Below are 21799 nucleotides of genomic sequence, written 5' to 3' on the forward strand. Positions count from 1 at the left end.
CACTGCAGAAGTACGGCGAGATTATGGGGTCCACCAAGTCACAGATGGATGAGAGTATGGCATGGTATGTGACGGAGCCGGCATGAGGCAACTGTGATGCTGATTCATGGGAAACAAGCAATAAGATGGGATGGACATCCATGCAACTCTTCAAATCACATCAAATACAAAAAGAACAGCATTTCTGTCATTCTCTGTAAGCACAATGAAATGTTATGAGAATTTGATCCAATGTTTATATAGTTTAACTGACATCAGACTAATTTGGGGTATTAATAATGACTTTCATTACATAATGTTAAGAGTATTAGAACAAATACTGAAGAACCTTGCTGGTGAATGACAGAGAAATGCCATACACTTCCACTAACGGTGATAAAAACATACAAAAAAACATACAAAAAAAACCAAATTAATTTGAATTTTTCTGATAAAGTAACACATTTGATGAAACAAGTTTACCACACTTAACATGAGACAGCCAACACAAAATCCCTTGCAAACTATGTACAAAGAATTATGACAATAATATGAGTGATCCATGTTCAGTAGGTGCAATTCATGGTTACAAAAAAGTGCATAGCACCGGCACACCAGCACCAAGCCATGTGCAAACACGATGAGAAACCTGTAAGCCTCTAGCCGGTGAACAAAAGCACTGACACGCTCAGCAACACTTCACCAATACGAAACGGCCGCCCCGAAAAAAACACAGCACAAAAAAGAAGACACAAGCGCAAAGGTAGCACACAATAAAACCAGGTTAAAAGTTAAAAGAATGTGACTCTTTTCACCAACAAGCCTGTGTTGCCTTGCAGCCACAGCAGAGCGCAGGGAGGATTACTTGCCATTCCACCTGAATTATAATGATTATGTTATATGCTTATGGGTTCCCTTTGACACATCTGGCATTCCTATACAGTGGACAATGCAGTAACATGCAGGCAGGGAGAGCAGAGGGCAGGACACACCTGTCTCAGGGCTCTCCTCACCCTCTGCTTCCTCCTCCTCTCTGTCCATAGAGCTTTCTGCAGCAGCACTAGCTGCTTCAGCCGGCTCCAGGTCTAGATCCTGGGCCACGTCTATGGCCTCTGCCTGCTCTAAGGGCTCAGCTTGGGGGCTGTCCAGCTCTGGCTCTTCCCCGCTCCACTGCTGCTCATCAAGAGCTGCCTCGGACTCTGCTGCCTCTGCACTCTCCTCCTCCTCCTCCTCTTCCACCTCCTCCTCGTACTCAGCTGTAAGAGCCTCCATGGTCTCTTCTTCTCAAAAACAGGGTGAGAGGGGGACACATTAAGACTACAGGCAACACAGACTTGGGCTATGTGAGAACACAACTTATGATGGGACACTTTCAGCTCTGGGAAAAGATGACCTAAAGTGTATGTCTGCTCACACATACAGGTATATTACACATACAATACAGAGTGTTGTGTGTATGCTTTTTTTTTTTTTATTATTATTGTTTATTTCTATTTTGGGTCCCTAGCGTGCCCATTATGTGAGGAAACTATAAAGAAATTTTGGTTAAAAGCATGCATGATATAGATATATATTTTTAATTATCTTTTCAGTATTTACTGTATAATCAAAGATATAACTACTTCATCTTCTTTTGTTCTCTTGCACACACCATGCCTGCAACCCAGACTAACCTACGATCACTGAAGAATGAGGTTGTTCAAGGAAAATGAAAATATAAAAGAAGTAGCAACACTTCGAGGCCTAACATTGCGCGACTATAGAAGTACTTCAGCTCAGAGCACTTCTGAAATCCATGGCTCTTCAGAAAAGGCGACCATGAAGAGCTGCAGTCCGGTGCAGCAAAAAGCATAGTGCCTCAGAATCTCAACATTGCACAGACTGTATTTTTAACTGTGTAATGGTCAGTGTGGGGGTGTGCAGCTTTGCTCTTCAGGAGCAAATACTGTGCTCTGGCATACGTTACACAAATTCTGTTCAGCAGCTTTGCATCTAAATGCTGCATCATTTGACACTGCTGTTTGGAAAAAACGTTTCCGCTAGATTTTTGTCAGCAGTGACGATGGGGGTTGGGGAGGAGCAACATTTTTTTTTTCAAAACTAAAAATGGATAAATAACTACAGAAAACAATCAGTGTTGGATTTATCATTATGGATTCATTTTATCACATCTCCATGGAAGACCCTGCAGTTCAAGGCTGGATTACAAAACTTCTGAAAAGGTTACAATCATACTGAAGCCACCGTTGTAATGATACAATGCTAGCATTACTGTTAGCATTAGCTTAATGTTAGCCTCTCCTACTCAGCTTACTTTGGGGCTAACACCATCACTTGTCCAGCATTTGGGAAATATCAGACAAAAGCATCTGCAGCATGTACTAACTGACACGCTGTAATCTGTACTGTACATTTACTGCCACGCTGACAACTTATTGCTAAGTTTAAGTTTCTGCTGTGCTATGAGCTGCATCATCCCTCAGTCTCCTGCTTGCTCTCCCTTACTGGCACACTTCACACACATTACACAATGCCCTATTCCTTATGTTACTCTTACAACAGTACATTTAAAAAGGCTAAATAAAACTTAACTAGTAAGGCAGCAGTGGCAAACTGCCATCCTGCCGGAATATGATAACATAGATCATAGACAGAGCCATTTAGAGATTGACCAATTATTTTTTGCATTATAAATCTTAATCACATGAATGTTATGAATTGTTAGTCTAGCTTAGACATGCTGCTATGGAGGGAAGTATTAGAGGAGTTAAAATTTTATCTCGGAGAGAAGGCAGAGGTATAAATGTAGTTCTTGTCCACTGCTGAGACTGCCCAGCCAAAGGATTTCTTCTGATGGATGAATAACATACAAGGTTATGTTATGTATTTGTACAACCTAAGTGTAAATACACAGAGGTCTTAGCTTATCTCTGTGTATCTGAGCAAACTTTTTTTTTTTAACAGAAATTGCCTGTATCTTGTATTTCTAGAAGTGGAAAGCTGTATTTGTAGGGGTTTGCGAGTTTGTGGAGCTGAAAGTCTTCCTTGTTGCAGTGAGTGTTTGAGAGTAGTTAGGATGGGTGTAGGGGGTTTGACATGGTGGAGGGGTCATCTTGAGGAATGAACCAAAACACAACTGATGACTGATTCAGAGAAATTTGCGCATGGAGGTCATCATTCATGCACTGTATCTCTGAAATATTCATGAAAGCCATTTGGACCTTAATTCATGACCCAAAAGTAAGCCTTGGTGGCCTTATTGATGAGGACTGTAGTGTATTATGTCCGTTGAATGAATCACAATTAATTTGTCCTACTTTACAGACTGCTATGTGTTGGACTTGGCAACCACAGGTAGCAATGGCTTTGAGTGAAATAAATGAAAAAAAAATAAATATGACTGTTAAACAAATATGAAATTGCTCAGATTTTGAGCGAACAAACATCACAAGGACACACAAACACACACAAAGACGGACGAAGAGACGAACTGACGGACCAAGAAACAAACTGACGGACGAGGAGACGGAAGGACGGAAGAAGGGAGGGATGGAGGGAGGAGGTCAAATCACAGAAGAAGGAGAGGAAATTGGTGTTAAAAAGAGAAAGGAGAGAAACAGAGTGAGAGTGAGAGAAAGAGAGGAATGGAGGGGGGGAAATGGCAAAGAGGAACCATGCGTGGTTCACCTTCAATCTGTCTAAAGGCCACGGCCTGCCCTGTGGGGCGAGAGCCCGAGTGCGTCCACTCTGGGCTGAACAATGGGTGCTCATAGTACTCCTCGTCGGAGTGGTAGGGGTCGTCCTCGGGCACGGAAACTGAGATGGAGGGGGCGAGGAACTTGCACCTCTCCCGAGAATTTTGGAAGCGGCGGAGAGGCCCCGCCTCCTCCTCATCCCCTACATCTACAAACAAGACAGACACAAGGAGAAGAACTGCAGGGAAATCTGGACACACGGACTGAAAGAGAGAGTGAAGAAGAGGAAGAAGAAGATAAAGGAAAAGGAAGAAGAAAACAACAACAGAAAATGGAGAACGCACCAAAGAATGCCCATCTTAAAGGTGAGTTAACATATCTTTGAAGACATTAATAAGAAGCCAATAGAAGAGGGGGTTTTGCAAATTAGGTAAAAAGAGCTAACAAAACAAATGTAGTGTCTTAACTTAGAAATGTGTAAGTAGGACCATTGCAATAATTTATTTTTAGGCTTAAGTTCTCAGGTGGAATTTACATCTATGAGATGATACTTGATTCAGAAGCTGTGGAAATTATCAAAAAGTTCACCGTGTTCTTCTCTGGATAAATCCTAAGGTGACTTTTTAAGATGGACATTTTTTGCAGTGACAAGGGAGGTCAAGCTTGAGGAGAAAAAGACAACAAATGTAAAATAGGCAACAAAAACAGAGAGAGTCACCAGAGAGGGGAATGCAGGAAGAGGACAAAGCTTGGTTGAGAGCAAGAGAAACATAACACACAGAGGACACTGACAAGGAGACACAGTGACAAGCAACTCAAAAATGACAAAGCTTTGGGGGCCAGCCATACTCTGAGACCAACAAGATTAGAATTTTGCATTTTTTGAGGGAGGTATCAATACAAACTGATTCACGTATGAATGGTTACAGCTAAATAAAAGACATACGACACAATAAATAATTAAACAACAGCTATAATACTAATACAGCAGTACTTGTAGTTCAGTAGCAATAAAATCAGTAATGTTTGTAATTTGCCATTGCCACTACATGAACAAACCTCTATACCACCTCCAGTCATGGACACCATCTAATCATCGATCATTTTTGAACAATGGGAAAACCTGGTCATATTTCTACCATCCTGAGATGACTGAGCATTTTAGTACCAAATTGTTTTGTATCATAATCACAATCACAGGCAGTAGAACAAGTGGAAGGAGCTTCCAGGTCTGAAAAGTGTGGCCGACTTAAATCTGCAGTATTTCTAATGGCCAGGAGGAGGCGACTCCATTTATTGTGAAAAGAAGTCTGATTGTAGAGAGTCTTAGGAGAAAAAGACCCTAATTCTCAGTTGATTTATTCTCACAGTAAACAGTTTCCTAATGAGTTTATGGTCTAGTTTCAAGTCTTCTTTAATACAACATGATGTTTAAATTATGGTTGCATTTAAAGTAAAACAGAAGATAAGGCAGGAGTATGCTTTAGGGCATGGCTAACATGTGATACAAACTACACAGCATTACTGTACAAATATGAATCAAGATCACATACTTTATCACCAATTTCTCACTTAAAATGTTTTTGGAAACATAATTTTGCATATTTTTTTGCTGTGATACGAGAAAGATCTCAATCAAGCAGGCCGCCATTATTTCCTGCTGAACGAACAAGCCAAAACCGAGCACTGCCCATGTCGCGGTACGTCACACACAAGCTCCATGATCTTTTTGGTACTGTGCAAGCTTTGGTTACAAAAAACCAAGATGCCGATCCCCATAATCACCTGACATGCCAAATGGCTTGTTACACAGAACGATCTAGGAAGTCTGTTCTGGCTGGAAAGGGGCAGGCACTTCCAAAAACACTTGGTAGGTGACTTGATGAACCATCTGTCTCACAGGGGCTTCAACCATTCAGATCAGAAAACCATATAACATAGCAGGAGAGTCACCTTGCGAGGCAGCATTGGTTACTTCTAGCGGAGCCAGTTGGTTAATCAAACTCTTGCCAAATCCGTTTGGGAGAAAAGCAAAAACATCTTTTACATTGAGAAAAGCCTTTAGTGCTGTTCTTTGCTCTTCCTTCAATGAAGAAATGCTCTCCAGTTCTAATATAACTGATGCTATCACAGTATCTGCGCTTAAGTCTTCAGGAGCCACCATTGTTCGTTTGAGATGAGTCACTTCCACGTACGTTTTTTGCTGTCATCATACTTAAAACCATGCCCGTAGCTGCCAGTAGTCCCTCCTAGGATGCTGATTGGCTGCACCACCCTTGGTGCGAACACAAACAGATACCCTGAGGCCTGGCAAGATGAATTCTTGCATGACCTCGCAAATCCAGCTGCCTTGCAGGGCAACTCCCATAATGTCAAACTCGAGGCTTCAAAACAGTAGTGCACAAACCAATGGAGGGGTGACATCATGGCGGCTCTGTCCACTTATTCTACTGTCTATGCCACTAACACAACAACAACCAAAATAACCAAACCTTTTTACTGATCTGTCTGGTCAAGAACACAAAACACTGTCACCTTCTGCAGGAACCCCTGTGACCTCAAAACATTCAACATTCAACACACAACATTCTTCTACTGTACAAATAACACAATGTTGACAAAACTAACCACCTCTATTTGGTGCATGGCTGGCCCACCTACAAACTCTCCTCGTTACATTCCAGCCACTTCAGACGTGAAAACAAAGGACAAGCATGAAGCAGACTCATGTTTTAGATACACTGTACAACCATTTCTTGCAGGCAGCTGCACAAAAACCACTGCATTGCTTAACTAAACTTTAAATCAAAGATAAAGACTCACATAGTATCACTATGCCAATGGACAAATAAATTTAAGGTATAAAAAAAATCTAAATTTTGTCACTAATAACTATAATCTTGTAACATCAGATGGCTATGGCTATGGTCAGCTAGGCTATCTAGCTTACCAAGATTATTCAGTTCACCTAGACTGCATTTCTACAGTTCACAGTGGCTTTATTACATTATCCAAATTCTACTTTACACCCCACTTTCATCAGTAGGCTTCAGTCTTAGCCTGAAAATCCTTGAGCTTTCCTTTAGCTTGAGGGCAGCTATGTCTTCAAGTAATGTTTATAGAGCTACACCTCTGATCAGTAGCCACAGCCAAACACATACAAAAAAGACTGACAGTGGACAATGACAAGAAAACACAACACCATGATTAAACGTGCAAAACTTAAGACATAATTCAACAAAAAAGACAAACAACAAGAAGTTGGAGGGTTACCTAAATTGGCTGTCATATTAGTGTGTGGGAAGACAGCGAATGTGTGGAGGTTAGAAAGGGAAATGGAAGAAGAGGATGATAAAAAAGAGTGCACTTGTTGTAACAAGGTGTTCATGCATGTGAGCGCTTCTTTCTTTTGGAGATAAATGGTGATGACAATGAAGATACTAATTGTATCTGTTCCAAGTGTACGATGAGGAGGAGGAAGCAGGATTTCAGAAGAAATGGATGTCTGAAAAATGGATAACATGTTCCTGCTTTTAGCAACTTTGGTGTGTTCAGGTTTCTTGAATGGGTACCAATGTGTGGTTTGTACCCCTGTCGGTGGGGCACGTCCTGAGAGGGGGGGGTTAAAGAGTGCACCCAGAGCCAACCCACATCAGTGCCCCAATGTGGTGGCGATCACAAAACTCCAGAAGCTTCAGTCATGGAAAAGAAGGGAACCACACTCTCCTCCAACAGAGACATACTCTCATAAACACACTCATATTCTTGGCCTACCTCGTTCCAGTGGACCAAAGTGCTCCGCGGCAGGTGAGGGGGGAGGAGAGGGAGGCAAATTCGTTGTGTCTTCAACTACAAAGGGAGAGAATGAAGAAACATTAGATTCTTAAAAATCACACACTGTAAAGGACTTCAAGCATCTGTGGATGAATGAGGATACACTGAAACAAATTCAAACTTTGTTCGTATTTTTGTTTTATATTAAGGTCATGGATAATCCCTTCATTTTTGAAATGTGGTTATATAAGATAGAACCAATAGATTTCAACCACTAATATGACATCCAGCTGTCAATCAATCTTCAACTTTCAGTAGTGCAGAGCCACGGCTAAGATTCATTAGTTAGCTAGTTAGCAGCAGTATGGTGCATCAGTGTGTCTTCCAAGATGTTTGCAACCTCAAACATCCCAAAATACTGTAGTTGCATCCCACTGGCTAGAAAATGTAGTTTGGGGAAAGTGGTATCTGTGACAGCAGATTATGCAACAGACATTTTACAGCTGACTGCTAAAACATTCTAATGTCAGCTGAAATGCTCTCTGCTTTTCCATCTGATGTCCTGCTGCTCAGCTTCAGTGTTTCTACTAATTTAGCAGCCGTTAGCGGGCAGTGAAACTGGGCTCAGCAGCCTCCCACTGAACACAGCTGGACAGGGACAGAACACAGCCTCCGAGACTTACAGGGAACAAAATACGGAGGTCATTTATCAAGTTTCCTGATAGAAATATAGCTGTACTTGTTGCTAAAGTAGCTAACCGTTAACTGCTGTTTGCTTAGTTAGCCACACAGCCAAATTAGCTGACTCAGCCCTAGGATGCCAGGAGCCAAACCTTTGTACTTATATTCCCTGTTATCAAACCTCTGTCAGTCTCAGAGGCGGTGTTCTGTCTCTCCGTGTTCACTAAGTGCTCTCAGCCAGTACGGAAGAAGCTCAGTCGGTAAGGACTTGGCTTGGGGACTGGAGAGAAGCCAGTTCAAGTCAAGCTTGGACCAAAAAGTATGGAGTGGACTGATAGCTGGAGAGGTGCAAGTTGACCTCCTGGTCACTGTCAAGGTGCCCTCGAGCAAGGCACCAAACCCCCAGTTCCTCGGAGCATCTGTTTCTGGGCAGCATCCATCACTCTACCACCTCTTCCAGACATGTGCATGTGTGCGAAACATTATCAGACTCATGAGGTTCAGTTTAAGATTAAGTTTGATGCCATAAAAGCAAAAGAAGTGTCTTTAAATACCATACTTTTTCCTTGTAAAAACCTCTTTCCTACATTACCCCAAATGATCCAGCTCTTTTGTGAACATGTTTGCATTTGATTGACTGTGCAAAATATCCATAATATAAAAAAAGAAAAAAAATCCAATGCATCTCTATGTGCACTCTATGCATACTGCTACTGGCACTGCCTGTGGGCACCTACGTCCTCTCAGAATTGAACTTTGCTTCATGGCACTTACTCATGTTGTTCTCTCCTGACTACATCCTTGCTTGTGTTGTATCAGCTCTCAGATGTACGTCACTTTGGATAAAAATGTCTGCTGAATGAAAATGGAAATTGTAACACCCACTATGTAATGCACACAAGAGTTTCTGGTGTGTTATGCTAGTAGCAGCTAATGTAGCCTTGAGCAACTGGCCTGAAGCGTGGCTACAGGCGTCTGGTAAGCTGGAAGCAGACCTGACTCGTGTGTGTGCGCAATATATTGTATATCAAGCACACTATAGTTTGACTAGGTTTTTGACTAAACATTAAGGGTGGAATACTTTAACAGAATGAATGAGTGATCCGGTTTCCATTCAAAGTCTAAAAACAAGCAGGTTACATAAATTGCTGATTCTTATTTGCATTAATTGCCTGCTTTGTTGTTTGAAAGACTGGCCACCTATCCAGTATGTACCCTGCCCAAAGGCAAGCTAGGATTGGCTCCAGCCTCCTGCAAGCACTGGATGGAAGAAAGAATGATTTCCACTGCAGTAATTGTAAAGGTATGTGTGTAATTGTGTGTAATTGTGTGTTTGTGTGTGTGTGTGTGTGTGTGTGTGTGGCTTACCTGATGGCAGCCTTTGAGTCTCCTGCTCTCCCTTCAGTACCGCCACTGCCTCGGCTGTCACTTCCTGCACGATCCGTGCCGACACTTGCTCTGAGCAGACACACAAACACACACAAGGTCAATCATTTTCAAGATTACTGTTAAAAAAAAACATTTAGAAGAAGTGGCTTAAGTTGGAGAGAAAGTTTAAGGAATTAATTTGGCTTAAATCTCAAGCCTGGCTGGAAAAAAAGGTGAAGCAAATCCCCAGACCATCGGGGCACTGTGGATGCACTGGGCAGCTTCCAGGTTTCAATCTGTAAAATAACTGTGTGAGAATGTCTAGCAGACTGCTGCTGAAGGACAGCACACGGCTCTGTTAACCTTCAGGGAAAATATTGATGAAATCTCATCTTCCATCCATTTTCTATTAGTGTTTTTTTAATCATGTCATCAAAACCAGTGTGAGGGAGCTGAAATTGTTTCCATAACTGCAGGGATGCTCAGGCTGCTGGTGAAGGCTGTGAGTGTCACCATGGAAACCCAGCATCCCTAAATAAGTGCAGACTAAAAAATTAGACCTGGAGTACAGAAGAGTGTACAGCATGAGATAAAAGATGTCTAATTTATGTTTCATTTAATTTACAAGGACAAGACACTCTTTAATGCTTCTGAGAGTGCTGGATTTAGAACAAACACAATGTAAACACTTTAAAGGAGCAATATGTGGCAACTGTGCATCCAAATAGTGAGTAGGAGCCACAGACTGTACATTAAATAAGTTGAAATCCTATTTAATGTATAATCTATGTTTTCCCCCCTGCCACCTCCTCCTCAGCCTTGGGAAAGCTCAGGCAGGCTGCAGGAACACTGCAGGAGTGCAAGACAAGCACAACACTGTAAACTGACAATAACAAGCAAAGACGACACTATAAGTTGATCAGCTGTTAAACTGCAACTGTCAGGTGTCTGTCAATGTAAAGCTAAGCCTGTTATCCTGAAAACAAAAGAAAACTGATCCAATAACACACACGCTGGAGTTGGAGTTGAGTGACTGCCTGCCAGACTGCATTAACATATTGCTCATAACCGTTATAAACATCTACTCCTTCTATTTCTTCCGACTCATAAACAGACACTGACTCATTCAACAGCCATTCTGCATTTATTTTAACTCTAATTTATGCGAAACTAAAACAGTTATTCTGGCCTGGAGCAGAAATTTGAAAGGACACCACAGCTGTAGGGTTGTTGCCAGAGAAGCCAATGTTTCAACTTAGCATGTTTCTTTAATTTCTGATAACATATCATGGTCATTTTATGATTTATTACAGCAAATACGTTATAGATTTTTTCTTCTTTACATTTTCTCTTTCCTTTTTGCAGGGAGAGACCAAGGCTACCACATGCAAGAAAGATTCCCTGGCTCAAATCGCACCATGCAAGTTAGTGTAAGATAAAGTGGGCTGGTGGATATTTTCAGCTGTTTGAATGACTGCATTGGACTGTGAATAACCAGACAGCAGCTGTCGAGCACAATTTCCCTCCTCCTTCTTCTTTTATCTGTTCCAGGTGGAGGATCTACCCCATTTTGGAGGTGCCACTGAAATGCAATTTCAGCTTGCAGATGGTTAACCTTACGAAAATTCATATTGAATCCAGTCTTTTGCAAGAAAATTGAGGAAATATGAAATTTGCACTCTTCTTCATTTGCACTGACAATTCAAGGGTCAACATTTAAAAAAAAGCTGCCAACACAGTCTGGCTGTCTGACACTGGTGGGCAGCATGGGCTAAATGAGGACAGTACTGCAGGGCTCAAGCTGATAACTAGCAAGAGGATCATCATCTGTGAGTTTTTATGTGGTAATTGGGATTGTTTTTCATCAGCTTTCCCCAAATTGAAAACCAAACAGGTAGTGCTGCAATGATTAATTGATCAAAAGAAAATTAGTTGACAACTACTTTGACCAACTATTGATTGTTTCAGTCATTTTTTGATCAAAATGTTAAACATTTTCTGGTTCCATGCTCTTAATTTTTCTTTGTAATGTATGACAGTATATGAAAAGTATTTGAGCTTTGCACTCTTGGTTGGACAAGGGAAGCAATTTGAAAACCATTCTCAATCACTTTGGGTTAAGACCTGTGCAACGCATAATTAAATCCTGGAAGGATAGTGGTTAGCTATCATCTTCGAGGAGATCAGTTAAACGTTTGGTGAAATAAAATCATAAAAAAAAGTAACAGTTGAACTCACGGCTATGTTTAATAGCGAAAATAAGAGCATTTCCACATGCAGAATGTGAAGAAAACTCAAGGGATCGGGACTAAACAGCTGTGTAGCTTTAAGAAAACCACTTATCAGTGAGGCTAATAAGAAAAAAAAGCTTCAGTTTGCTAGGGAGCATAAAGATTGGACTCTGTAGTGATGGAAAAAGATCATGTGGTCTGTTGAGTCCAGATTTACCCTGTTCCAGAGTGATGGGCGCATCAGGGTAAGAAGAGAGGTGGATGAAGTGATGCTCCCATCATGCCTAGTGCCTACCATACAAGCCTGTGGGGTGCAGTGTTATGATCTGGGGTTGTTTCAGTTGCTCAGGTCGAGGTTCAGCTCACTACCTGAATATACTGAATGAGCAGGTTTTTACATCAATGAGTTTTTCTTCCCCGATGGCACGGGCATATCCCAAGATGACAATGCCAGGATTCATCAGGCTCAAACTGTGAAAGAGTGATTCAGGGAGCATGAGACATCATTTTCACACATGGATTGGACATCACAGAGTCCAGACCTTAACCCCACTGAGAATCTTTGGGATGTGTTGGGGAAGACTTTACGCAGCAGTCCGACTCTCCCATCATTAATATGAAATCTTGGCGAAAGATTTAATGCAAATCTTGACAGAAATATTTGTTGTGACATTGCAAAAGCTCATCAAAATGATGCCATGTTGAATGCGCACAGTAATCAAAGCTAAAAGAGATCCAATGAAATATTAAAGTGTTTTTGGCCAGGCAGTGTATATACAGCCTATGGCTTAGCACCACAGACATATATATACATATGTAGATGCTGCATTGGGGGCTTCAGCTCCTTCCTGCACTATGTCACCATCATTTTTGTTCTAGACTGGCCTGTGAAACTGTACATGTAAACAGTGGAGCTGCATTTCTACTGGATAAAAAGTGTGGCAGCCTGTATTGGTTGACAGGCCGGTCTTGATGTAATGAAATGACAGCGATGTTGATGAGGGATCCAGAGGCCAATGCTGCATCTGCGTATATATGTCTACGCTTAGCACCACCTCTAGATAAGTGACCGTCCGACAAACTGAATACCTAGTGAATCACAGCAGGCAGTGCCTGTTCAACCGAGCAGCAAGCTGACCAACCAGAGCGGACTGGGCTTTTCAGGAGGGGGGACAGGAGCTGAAACAGAGTGTTTCAGACAGAGGGTGAATAAATGCACTGCAGCAATGGCCAGTAAGAAAAGAATAACATGTTTTTTTAACATTAAAGCCTTTAAATCTATTCTATTGGAATCCCCAAACAGAAGTATAAACCTAAAAATGACCATATGCCTCTTTTAAGCTTACATCTGCCTGCCTGTCTGTACGTACAGTAACAAATGGTTTAAATATTGCCTTGCATGCAGCGGCGGGTGGGGGGGGACCGCAGAGTTCTAATCAAACCAGCCTTCATTTGCATAGTAACAGTGGTTATGTGGGATTGTGCGGCAGTGTGATGCTTTTACTGCTGCTGTTTCAGGACCTTTTTCTATCCAGCATCGCCCACACATCAACACAAACAAGCTGGCAGGCATACACACATGCAGTTACACACATACACACTACTTCCGGGAACACTTAACACAACCCACTCACCAACTCAAAGCAGCCATTTCCCATTTTCAATAGCAAAGTGCAATAAACGTGTACCACCTATTCACTGCTTACAGGCAAAACCCTTTTTTTCCACTATGGGAAAATAGACATGTTAGGGTGCCAATGCCAAACGCAATTGTGACATCAAACAGCTAAAAACAGACCCTAAAGCTTAAATCTGGGGTTTAATAATCCTGCAGATGTGTATGAATAGTTCATTTTTTGAGATACCACCTCCAAAATGACTGCCTGAAGACTTGAGATCAGCTTCAAGTTCCTCTGTGATTTAGAGTCCCAGACCCTGGGAATGATTTTAAAACTAGCATAAAACTAATGTGTGCAATGGTGTCCATACAACAGCTTTCTGGCTGCAGGTGGAAAGGTGAAGTAAGTAAGTTTTAGAGGTGGTGAACACGTAAAGTTTCCCAGGCAGTTAACAATTAGGAAACCAAAGACAATATATTATACAACATATTGAAAATAACACCTACAACAGCAGCTTTAGAGGCCACAGGTCAATGCCCATAGACAACTGTTTCTTGGGTAAGTTGTAAGGATCACTTTTGAATCCAAGTGCTTATTTTTTGGAATTATTTAAAATTCTTACAGAGAAAAAGAATTATGCAGCTCATGTGAAGCAAAATACAATATTGAAATATTGCACAGCACCTGAAAAAAGAGCAAACCATAGCATGTAGTTGCTGTGTAATAAGCAATAGAATCCTCAGAGCACTTTGTTATATCTGCATTTTTCACAAGAGAGGGTAAGTCATTAAAAAAAACGGGAAAACAAGAGGGGTCCCAGACACCTTCCTTGAGGTATCCCACATATTAAACTGCTACTGAACTACTACTATTTAAGAGACCGCCATTGTAAAATGCCCTCTGTGTTCTAGACGAAAGATAACTCTTCATCAGTGAAGTTGCTGAGGGACTAAAACAGAAACATTTAAGCTTTTTAAGAATTTAAAATTTTAGAATTACTGTGCATAATCAATGAAATCTTACATAACCATATACTGCTACTTTTGAGCTATCATTCTCCCTTAACCACTCATCAGTCATTTGCATAAGTGCTGTAAAGGTGGAGTAACCCTTTCTGTATGCATGATCAGATTTGGTTAAAGTAGTCTTGGATCTGAACATGAATAATTTTTCCATAGGCTTGCCAAGGGAAGGCTTATAGGTCTAATATAACTATTCTGGAAGTGTCCTCAGAAATTATTCTGGAAGTGTCCTCAGTAGTTTTCAATATAAGCAGACAATTATTTGTTTAAGTCCCATTATTGCAGCTTCACCTGCTAAAGGCAGCCATGTTGCAGGATGTTTTGCCATTCAGTCGACTGAGGGGGCGTGTTGTAGTAGGAAACTGATGTCAGTGTATATCCTCCATTTCAGTTTTTTAAAACATTTGCAAAAAAAAAACAACTAAATCCTGTTTTGCTTTGTCATTATGAGGTACTGAGTGTTGACTGATCAAAGTAAAAAATCATTTTTACAAGAGTATGAGGCTGCAACACTGAATATCAAAAAAGTGAAGAGGTCTGAATAGTTTCTGAATGCACTGTATAATCAAAACTGATGAAAGCAGTGTTTTAAAAACTCTCTAAATGTAGAAAAAGGGAGGAAATCCAAACCCTCTGTTATTCTATAGAGACTTCATGCATATGTCTTGGGAGGATGAAAAGAAAATGCAGACTCTTCCAGACATACACTTGAAGGGACAACGCAGCATCGAGGGTTTATTGAGACATCGTGGATTTTCAGCCTCCTGAGCAAATCCACAGAAATGCACATTTACAACACAACAACACTGTAAAAAAAAAATCATCCTTGTCATATCCACAAAGCTGTAGCTGGCAGTAATGACAACTAGCCTGGTCTGGTTGTCTCAGCATTTCTCTGACAGAGTGATGTCAAATGACATAGCAGTCTGGCTTTCATTGGCTTTGACAGAAGAATAAACCACATGCACAAATTTCTGCATTGAGACAGAGGAAGGTTGCATCATATCTGCGTATCTATGTCTATAAACAAAATAAACAGCAGACACACACACAGACACACTCTCCCAATGAAGTAAAAGCTTGTATTACCTGTATGACAGCCAGACTGTAGCTGAGGATGCTCCCTCTCTGAGCTGAGACTACGACTGGAAGCCCCAAGTCAACGCAACACACAGCCAGACACACACACACACACACACACAAACACACACACACACACGCACACACAGCAGGACTGAGAGGGCACGGAGAGAGCAGGAGAGCAATTTGGTATGATACCAGCCGGCACCCAAAATGTGTAAAGCAAGGGGTTACCATAGCAACAGACTGGTGGGCCACTGATTTGGGTCCCGGTGTAATTCAGATGCCAGCAGCATGCCGTCGTTATTTCAGCCTCTCTGTCTGCAGCCTCCAGTATGAAGGAAATGATGGCTGAGACGAGGCTGAGCATATTTTTTTCTGACAACAATATTTTTCCTGACACAACATCAGTCTGAGCTGGTTTAACAAAGCCCATATTCTGCACATTTTGCATTCATTTTCTTCTAACACAATCACATTAAAGGTGCGAAATACGAGATTCAGCCTCATAACATGTCAGCAAACAGCTACAGTGGATTGATGCCTTCCTGAGCAGAAAATGATGTCACACTCTATGAATTCGTTATTATTTAGTCGTCTCTGTTGAGCCCGGTCGGCTGCGTGTGCATGTTCGGGAATGCGCGCATGCATATTTGTGCATGTGCACATTTGTGCAGGCGAATCCCTCTCTGTCTTCTCTGTATCCATTTCCAACACGGCAGCCCAGCGAGTAACAAATTACTGCTAAATATTACACTAAAACGTCTGAAATATTGTAGGCTAGAAAGAGGTGATGCATAACATCAAGAGTCTCTTTTGGAATTGGCTGGGTCTAGAGGGAAACTTTAGATTTGTGAAACTCTTGCAAGATTTGTATGCATTGTTATATTGTGCACACTGCACAAACTAATTAAGTTTTCTGTCGCAACACTTTGTTTAAGATCTGGGACAGAAAACGTGGTTATAGTTAGAAAAAGATCATAGTTTGACTTAAAATGATCACTCTTGCAAGAATGGTGGCTGCCTGGGTACAATCTCTTGTATTTCAATGAAACAGTCAGTAAAATATGCTTCTCCTTTTCACATTTTGATTCGCATTTGATCAGCAGTAATTTGGTAGTTTGATCTGAATTTTGTTAGCAGTGTGAGGCCAAAAGTTTGATCTTGTGAGCATCGTGAGTAGGATGACCAGATCCTAAAAAAACAAATGTGGGACAAAGACTGTTTGTGGGGGACAATGTGGGACACGTTACCAATGCTGAGAGGTCTAAAATTATCTAAAATAATGTCTAAAAAATAAACATCTCTATTCTGCCCTGTAGCTCGTGATATTTCTATTCTTTGCCCTTGAGGTACCACACAAAGTATTCTCCTAGTCTTTGTTGTAGCTGTATTTCATTTTCTTTGTGGTAGTTTCCATTATATTTTGCATAAATCTGCAAATAGCTTGTGACTTTGTTATGATTTGCAATTTTCCCTTTTGGGTGTGGGGTTCTTTTCTACTTCCCTAAAACTGGAGCCAAACAAAATGTGGGGCATGATCTCAATATATGGGACGGTGGGACAAGGGATAAAAATACTGTGCAGTACCGCATAAACCAGGGACACCTGGTCACCCTAATGTGTGAGAGGCACAGTATCAGTCAGTGGTGATGAACTGAACTTTGTGCGTTGTACATTCTGGACATTTAACTAAATAACTATGACTTTTAGTATTTTCAGTCTAATAATCTACTTGTACAACCTTTTGGATCAAAATGTTGAGTCTGTCACAAACATGCACACAATTAAAACGTCCCTCTTCCACCTCTTTAATAATGAAACTAAAATAGTTTATTCTTCAAGCTTATATTTGGTTGACAATTTTGAGCAACAATGCTGCATGCAAATGTACCTCATGAACTCAAGGGAAGTTCTGTACCTAACCTAACCTGACTCTACCCTTATGAGGTTGTGAATACCTCTAGAGGAGGCCGTCCAAGGATGGCCGGTCTTTGTTGTTGTTGTTTTCACTCATAATTACGAGATCTGCATGATGGAAATGATAAAATCCTTCTTGTACAGTGCAGGTTTAGTCTTTTTCTATCACGGCGTAACCCCATCAATGTCAGATCTGTCTCTCTCTTTGCAACACTCATGAGATGAATTAACTCTCCACCAGTGGCACGATACATGTGTGACTACTGCAGTCAGAGAACCAATATGTGCTTTATCAAGGTCGAATATCTGTTACAACATGGTGGTCAAACACTCTTCACCTCAACAAAAGAGGAATAATTCCACAATAGAAGCAGAAGTATGAGAAAAGAAACTGATACCTCGTCACTCATGAAAACCTTTCTGTGAACTGAATGGAGATTCAGAGTGAGTATTTTCCCACATGATTTGTTTCACCTGAATTGTTGCTGCTGACACAACAAATTGAGTATTTTCATTTGCTAGTATTAACTTTATTCTCTGCAGCAGATTTCTGAACTCCTTCGGAATATTTTCTTTTTGTCGTAGGTCTGTTAGATTGTAAGAAAAAAAAAAAGAATAAGGTGTTTTCACAAGGCCACAGAGGATCATATTTGAAATGGTTGTAATGGTACCAAAGGAAACTTGTTCATTCCCATTCTATCATTACTGTCCAGTGGATTTTTTAGTGTAAGATAATAATGATAATAATAATTGTTAATTGATGTATGTGGCTTTACTCTGAAACATCTGGATACCACGTCCTCTCTTCATTCTTGTAGCCACCATCTCTGAGGTGACAACTTTTACAAATCTTATTACCCTTAATATTGACTCAATATTATATTTTTGTTAATTTATTTTTACTTAATATCTTCACTAAACCTGTTGTTTTTGCGAAGTGTTTCCTTATCCAGACTAAGAGTCTAAGAATAGAAGGTGTCGTATGTTACAGACGGTGAAGCCCACTCAGGCAAAGTTGTGATTTTGAGCTAAATAAATAGCTAACATATAAAAATCTAAAGTGTTAAACGCAAAGGGGATTTGAATCTGCAGGAAAATGTTGTGATTAAGAACAGCTTATCATGTCTGTTTACAGGTTACAAGTCTTTTGTGGCTCCACCAGGAGCTTCATAAAGTCTGTATGATAAAATGCCTCAAGTGATGCAAATTAGTGTAGAAATGTGCAAGCATACTGGCCAAAAACGAGGAAGGGGTATATCAGAGAAGAAGAAAAAGGAAGGAGGGGGAAGAGAAGGAGAGGGATGGAAGTGAAACAGGCAGGAGATGAGAGAAGGAGAAAAGATAAGTGCTGACTTGACTTGTCAAGGTAAAGCTCATCCTTTATGTATACATGAGAAATTCCTCAATCAAGAACCTGGTCCGCATTTTTCTCTTCATGACTACAAGCAACTAATGACCACAAAATCACCATAACCAGAGTTCCGTATATCAAAATACAACATTTTCATTATTCCTGAACTAATATTAAAAAAAACAAAAAAACAAAAAAGGCTGGGGCTGGGGTATTTTGTTGTCCTCAGCCACAAAATCCAATAAGCCCCTAAATGTTGTGGCCAAAGTACATTTTTGGTTGCCCAAATGTAAACTTAACATATCAATAGCCAACTGATGATGAGTTGTATTCTCTGTTTTTGTAAAAAGCATGAAGGAATCAGGATGTTTGTAGAATTTAACATTTTACATTAAATATTTGGTGGCCAGTGAGTAACTTTGTACGGCTACTGTCCATATGGCCATGGTTAAAGTCAAATCCTGCCTTTTCACTTCTAACACCATGACATTCAGTTTATTAGGGCTGAAATGTGTTGTTTGCAGACAATGTAATGCCATGGCATAATATTCTTTGTGCAGCTGGAATATTTATGTGCTGCAACTCGGTCTTTTAGTCTTCTTTTTGTTTTTTTGGGGGGAAAAAACACAAGGACACTCCAGTCTACAAACAACATGTGTGGTGTTGCAACTAACAAAGTGTTTTATTTGACATGTGGGAGCCGTGCACCCATATTGAAAATTAGTGATTTTCACGACATTATCACAACATTTGCAACTCCCACGTTTAAAACTTCCCACAGGGTTTTTGTAGCCAGGTTGTTCTTGTGGGAAGGGGAAGATTGCTCCGCACCACCTTGTCTCTCAGGGTCGGTGCGCGTCTGAATAAGAAGTGTTCCTGTGAACAATGTTTGAGAGATGCATTGCTTTGAAGAATGCTCCAACTGCGTTTAATTATGTTTTTTTATTTTATTTGAGGTGCTAGTGTGTATACATTCAAAATGGAAGAGTGGCGTGGTTTCTTTTTGCTTTGGTGTAACTGTTTTCTATTCAAGGACTCGTCTCTTTGAAGTGATTTTGCCACTGTATTTCTTTTATATCCTCGTTCAGTGAAGCGGTTCGCCATGTCTGTAGCCTTGTCATCAAACTCTTCCTCTGTGTCGCATACACGTCTTAATAGTTGGTACTGGCTGAATGAAACGTTGTCTGTCAGACCCTTTGGATGGAAACTGTCAGACCTGAACATTGTATTTCGATCAGTGGCTTTTTTGGAGGGATAGTAGCATGTAAGTGCCCATCATCTGTTTTTGTCTCATGCCAGCTCAATGCAATATACATAATACAACACAAGGGCTTCATTGGATTTATGCAGGCCGACCACTCTCTGGAATAAGCTCAACAACCCTTTATATTCTTTGTATTTCTATTAACTCACTCTGTTTCTTTCTGCCTCCCTCGCTCCATCTCTTTCTCTTGACCACTTGCAGCATGGCTGACTGGCTTTTTCAACTTTCGTCTCAAAGGAAAGTCAAGAGGGCAATTTCGTGCTTCAATAGGTTCTTGTTGTGTCTGAAGAGCCTTTCACAGGGAGAGAGGGCTCACCGAGTGCCAGCATCAGCCCTTCTGTCACCCATTCTGCCCCACTTACCCCCCGCCCTGCCCTGCTCTGGAGCAATGCTAATGTATGCTGACAAGGTGCTCGGCAGACAAACACAGCTTTGGTTACACAGCTGCTGAGGCGGCAGGCCTATGTCATTTTCATGCAGATGATTAGACAACATGTACTGATGCACAGATTATTATAATGATTACAGATTACTGTCTGTAAAAAGCCGAAGGGAAGGAGGGGTTAGGACCTCATAAGGCAACTTTCATGTGGAACTAATATTATTGATTTTGTACTGCAGTGCATCATTATTATATATATATATATATATATATATATATATATATATATATATATATATGTATTATATTTTCTAATTACGTAAGCTTCCACTTACCTCTGGAGATAGTGAAGATAATTAGGGCTGCTCCCTAACAGTCAACTAAACCGTCACTGTGAAGAGCCTTAATTAAGCAAATTTTCATTTATCCCTTAGCTGCAGAACACCTCCCACCTTAAACTCCAATAGGGAGCTACACCTTGTAGGGATGGGCAATAGCACAAAATTTGGTTTCGATCCCATACCAAATAAATCAGGGTCAGAACTGCTGATACTGAAAGCTTTGGGTCATTATTTATAATGGAAAAGTATCAATACTAGGTTAAACCTGCCCAAATACAAGAATTATTTCACAGTTACACTAAAAGGTTATTATAATCAATCATTTTCATGTTTCAGGTTTGTTGTGTTGGTTGTGTAAATATGTTTTCTCAGTTTGTCACACCACAGAAATGTTTTGTTATTAACCAACTAAATTTGAATGACTAAAAAAGTTAGCAGTTTTCTCTGCTTCGCTGTCTCAACGTCAAGCACCACTACGACATGAAAAAACCTGAAAAATGGACATGTCTAGCAACTTTATTGGACACATCCAGACATGTTTGAGCCACCAGAGCCTGAGGACGTTTTTTTAATTTTTATTTCTGCTGTGTCGAGTTGTAGGAACTGAAGTGAGCTGAAGTGAACTGCTGAGCCGATCTGGACTGAGTGAGTCGCTGAAGAGGATGCATCAGAACTGCGGCACAGATGTGTCGTGCTTGGTGGAATCAACTGGTTAGTCTGTGGAAGTGCTAGGAGATATTTGTTGGTAATCTGATTTTAGAGACATCCTCTCAGTTGATCTCAGCCTCTGGTTTCTGATGGATGACAATGCATATGGGCAATATTTTTTCAGAGCCTGAGACAAATGCTGCATTGTGAGGATTTATATCATATCTAAGTCAGTTCCATTTGCTGATGAAGACCATGAGATGGGAATGAAAGCACAGTATTAAATGCTGAGTTAAAAAGATCCTTGGCTTCTCCCTCTAAGAGATAAAAAGTGCTGTTTTCTTGTTGATATCGGTTTTAAGCCATTACTTTGAAGTTGGAAGGAGGCTGTTTACAGCTTTCATGTCTTTGATACGAGCTAATCATGACCCAGAGGAACACATG

The 21799-nt window shown here is 40.7% G+C and overlaps 1 protein-coding gene across 8 annotated transcripts in view; it reads right to left on the reverse strand.

Moving 5' to 3' along the window:
* Positions 1-21799, reverse strand: part of map2 (microtubule-associated protein 2) — a 150323-nt gene that overhangs the window by 36333 nt on the left and 92191 nt on the right. For 6 of the 8 annotated variants that reach the window (XM_084725341.1, XM_084725343.1, XM_084725340.1 and 3 more), the window contains 3 exons: positions 9498-9587; positions 7449-7523; positions 3667-3882 (listed from right to left, as the gene is read on the reverse strand). In XM_084725341.1, coding sequence (XP_084581467.1) covers positions 3667-3882; positions 7449-7523; positions 9498-9587 — 381 coding nt within the window. Of the gene's footprint in view, positions 1-971; positions 1260-3666; positions 3883-7448; positions 7524-9497; positions 9588-21799 lie in introns of all 8 variants that reach the window. The other 2 variants (XM_084725347.1, XM_084725346.1) reach the window with 2 other exon arrangements.

This window comes from Lutjanus erythropterus, chromosome 8, assembly GCF_056507025.1.
Source record: "Lutjanus erythropterus isolate fLutEry1 chromosome 8, fLutEry1.hap2, whole genome shotgun sequence".
Lineage (NCBI taxonomy): Eukaryota > Metazoa > Chordata > Actinopteri > Lutjaniformes > Lutjanidae > Lutjanus > Lutjanus erythropterus.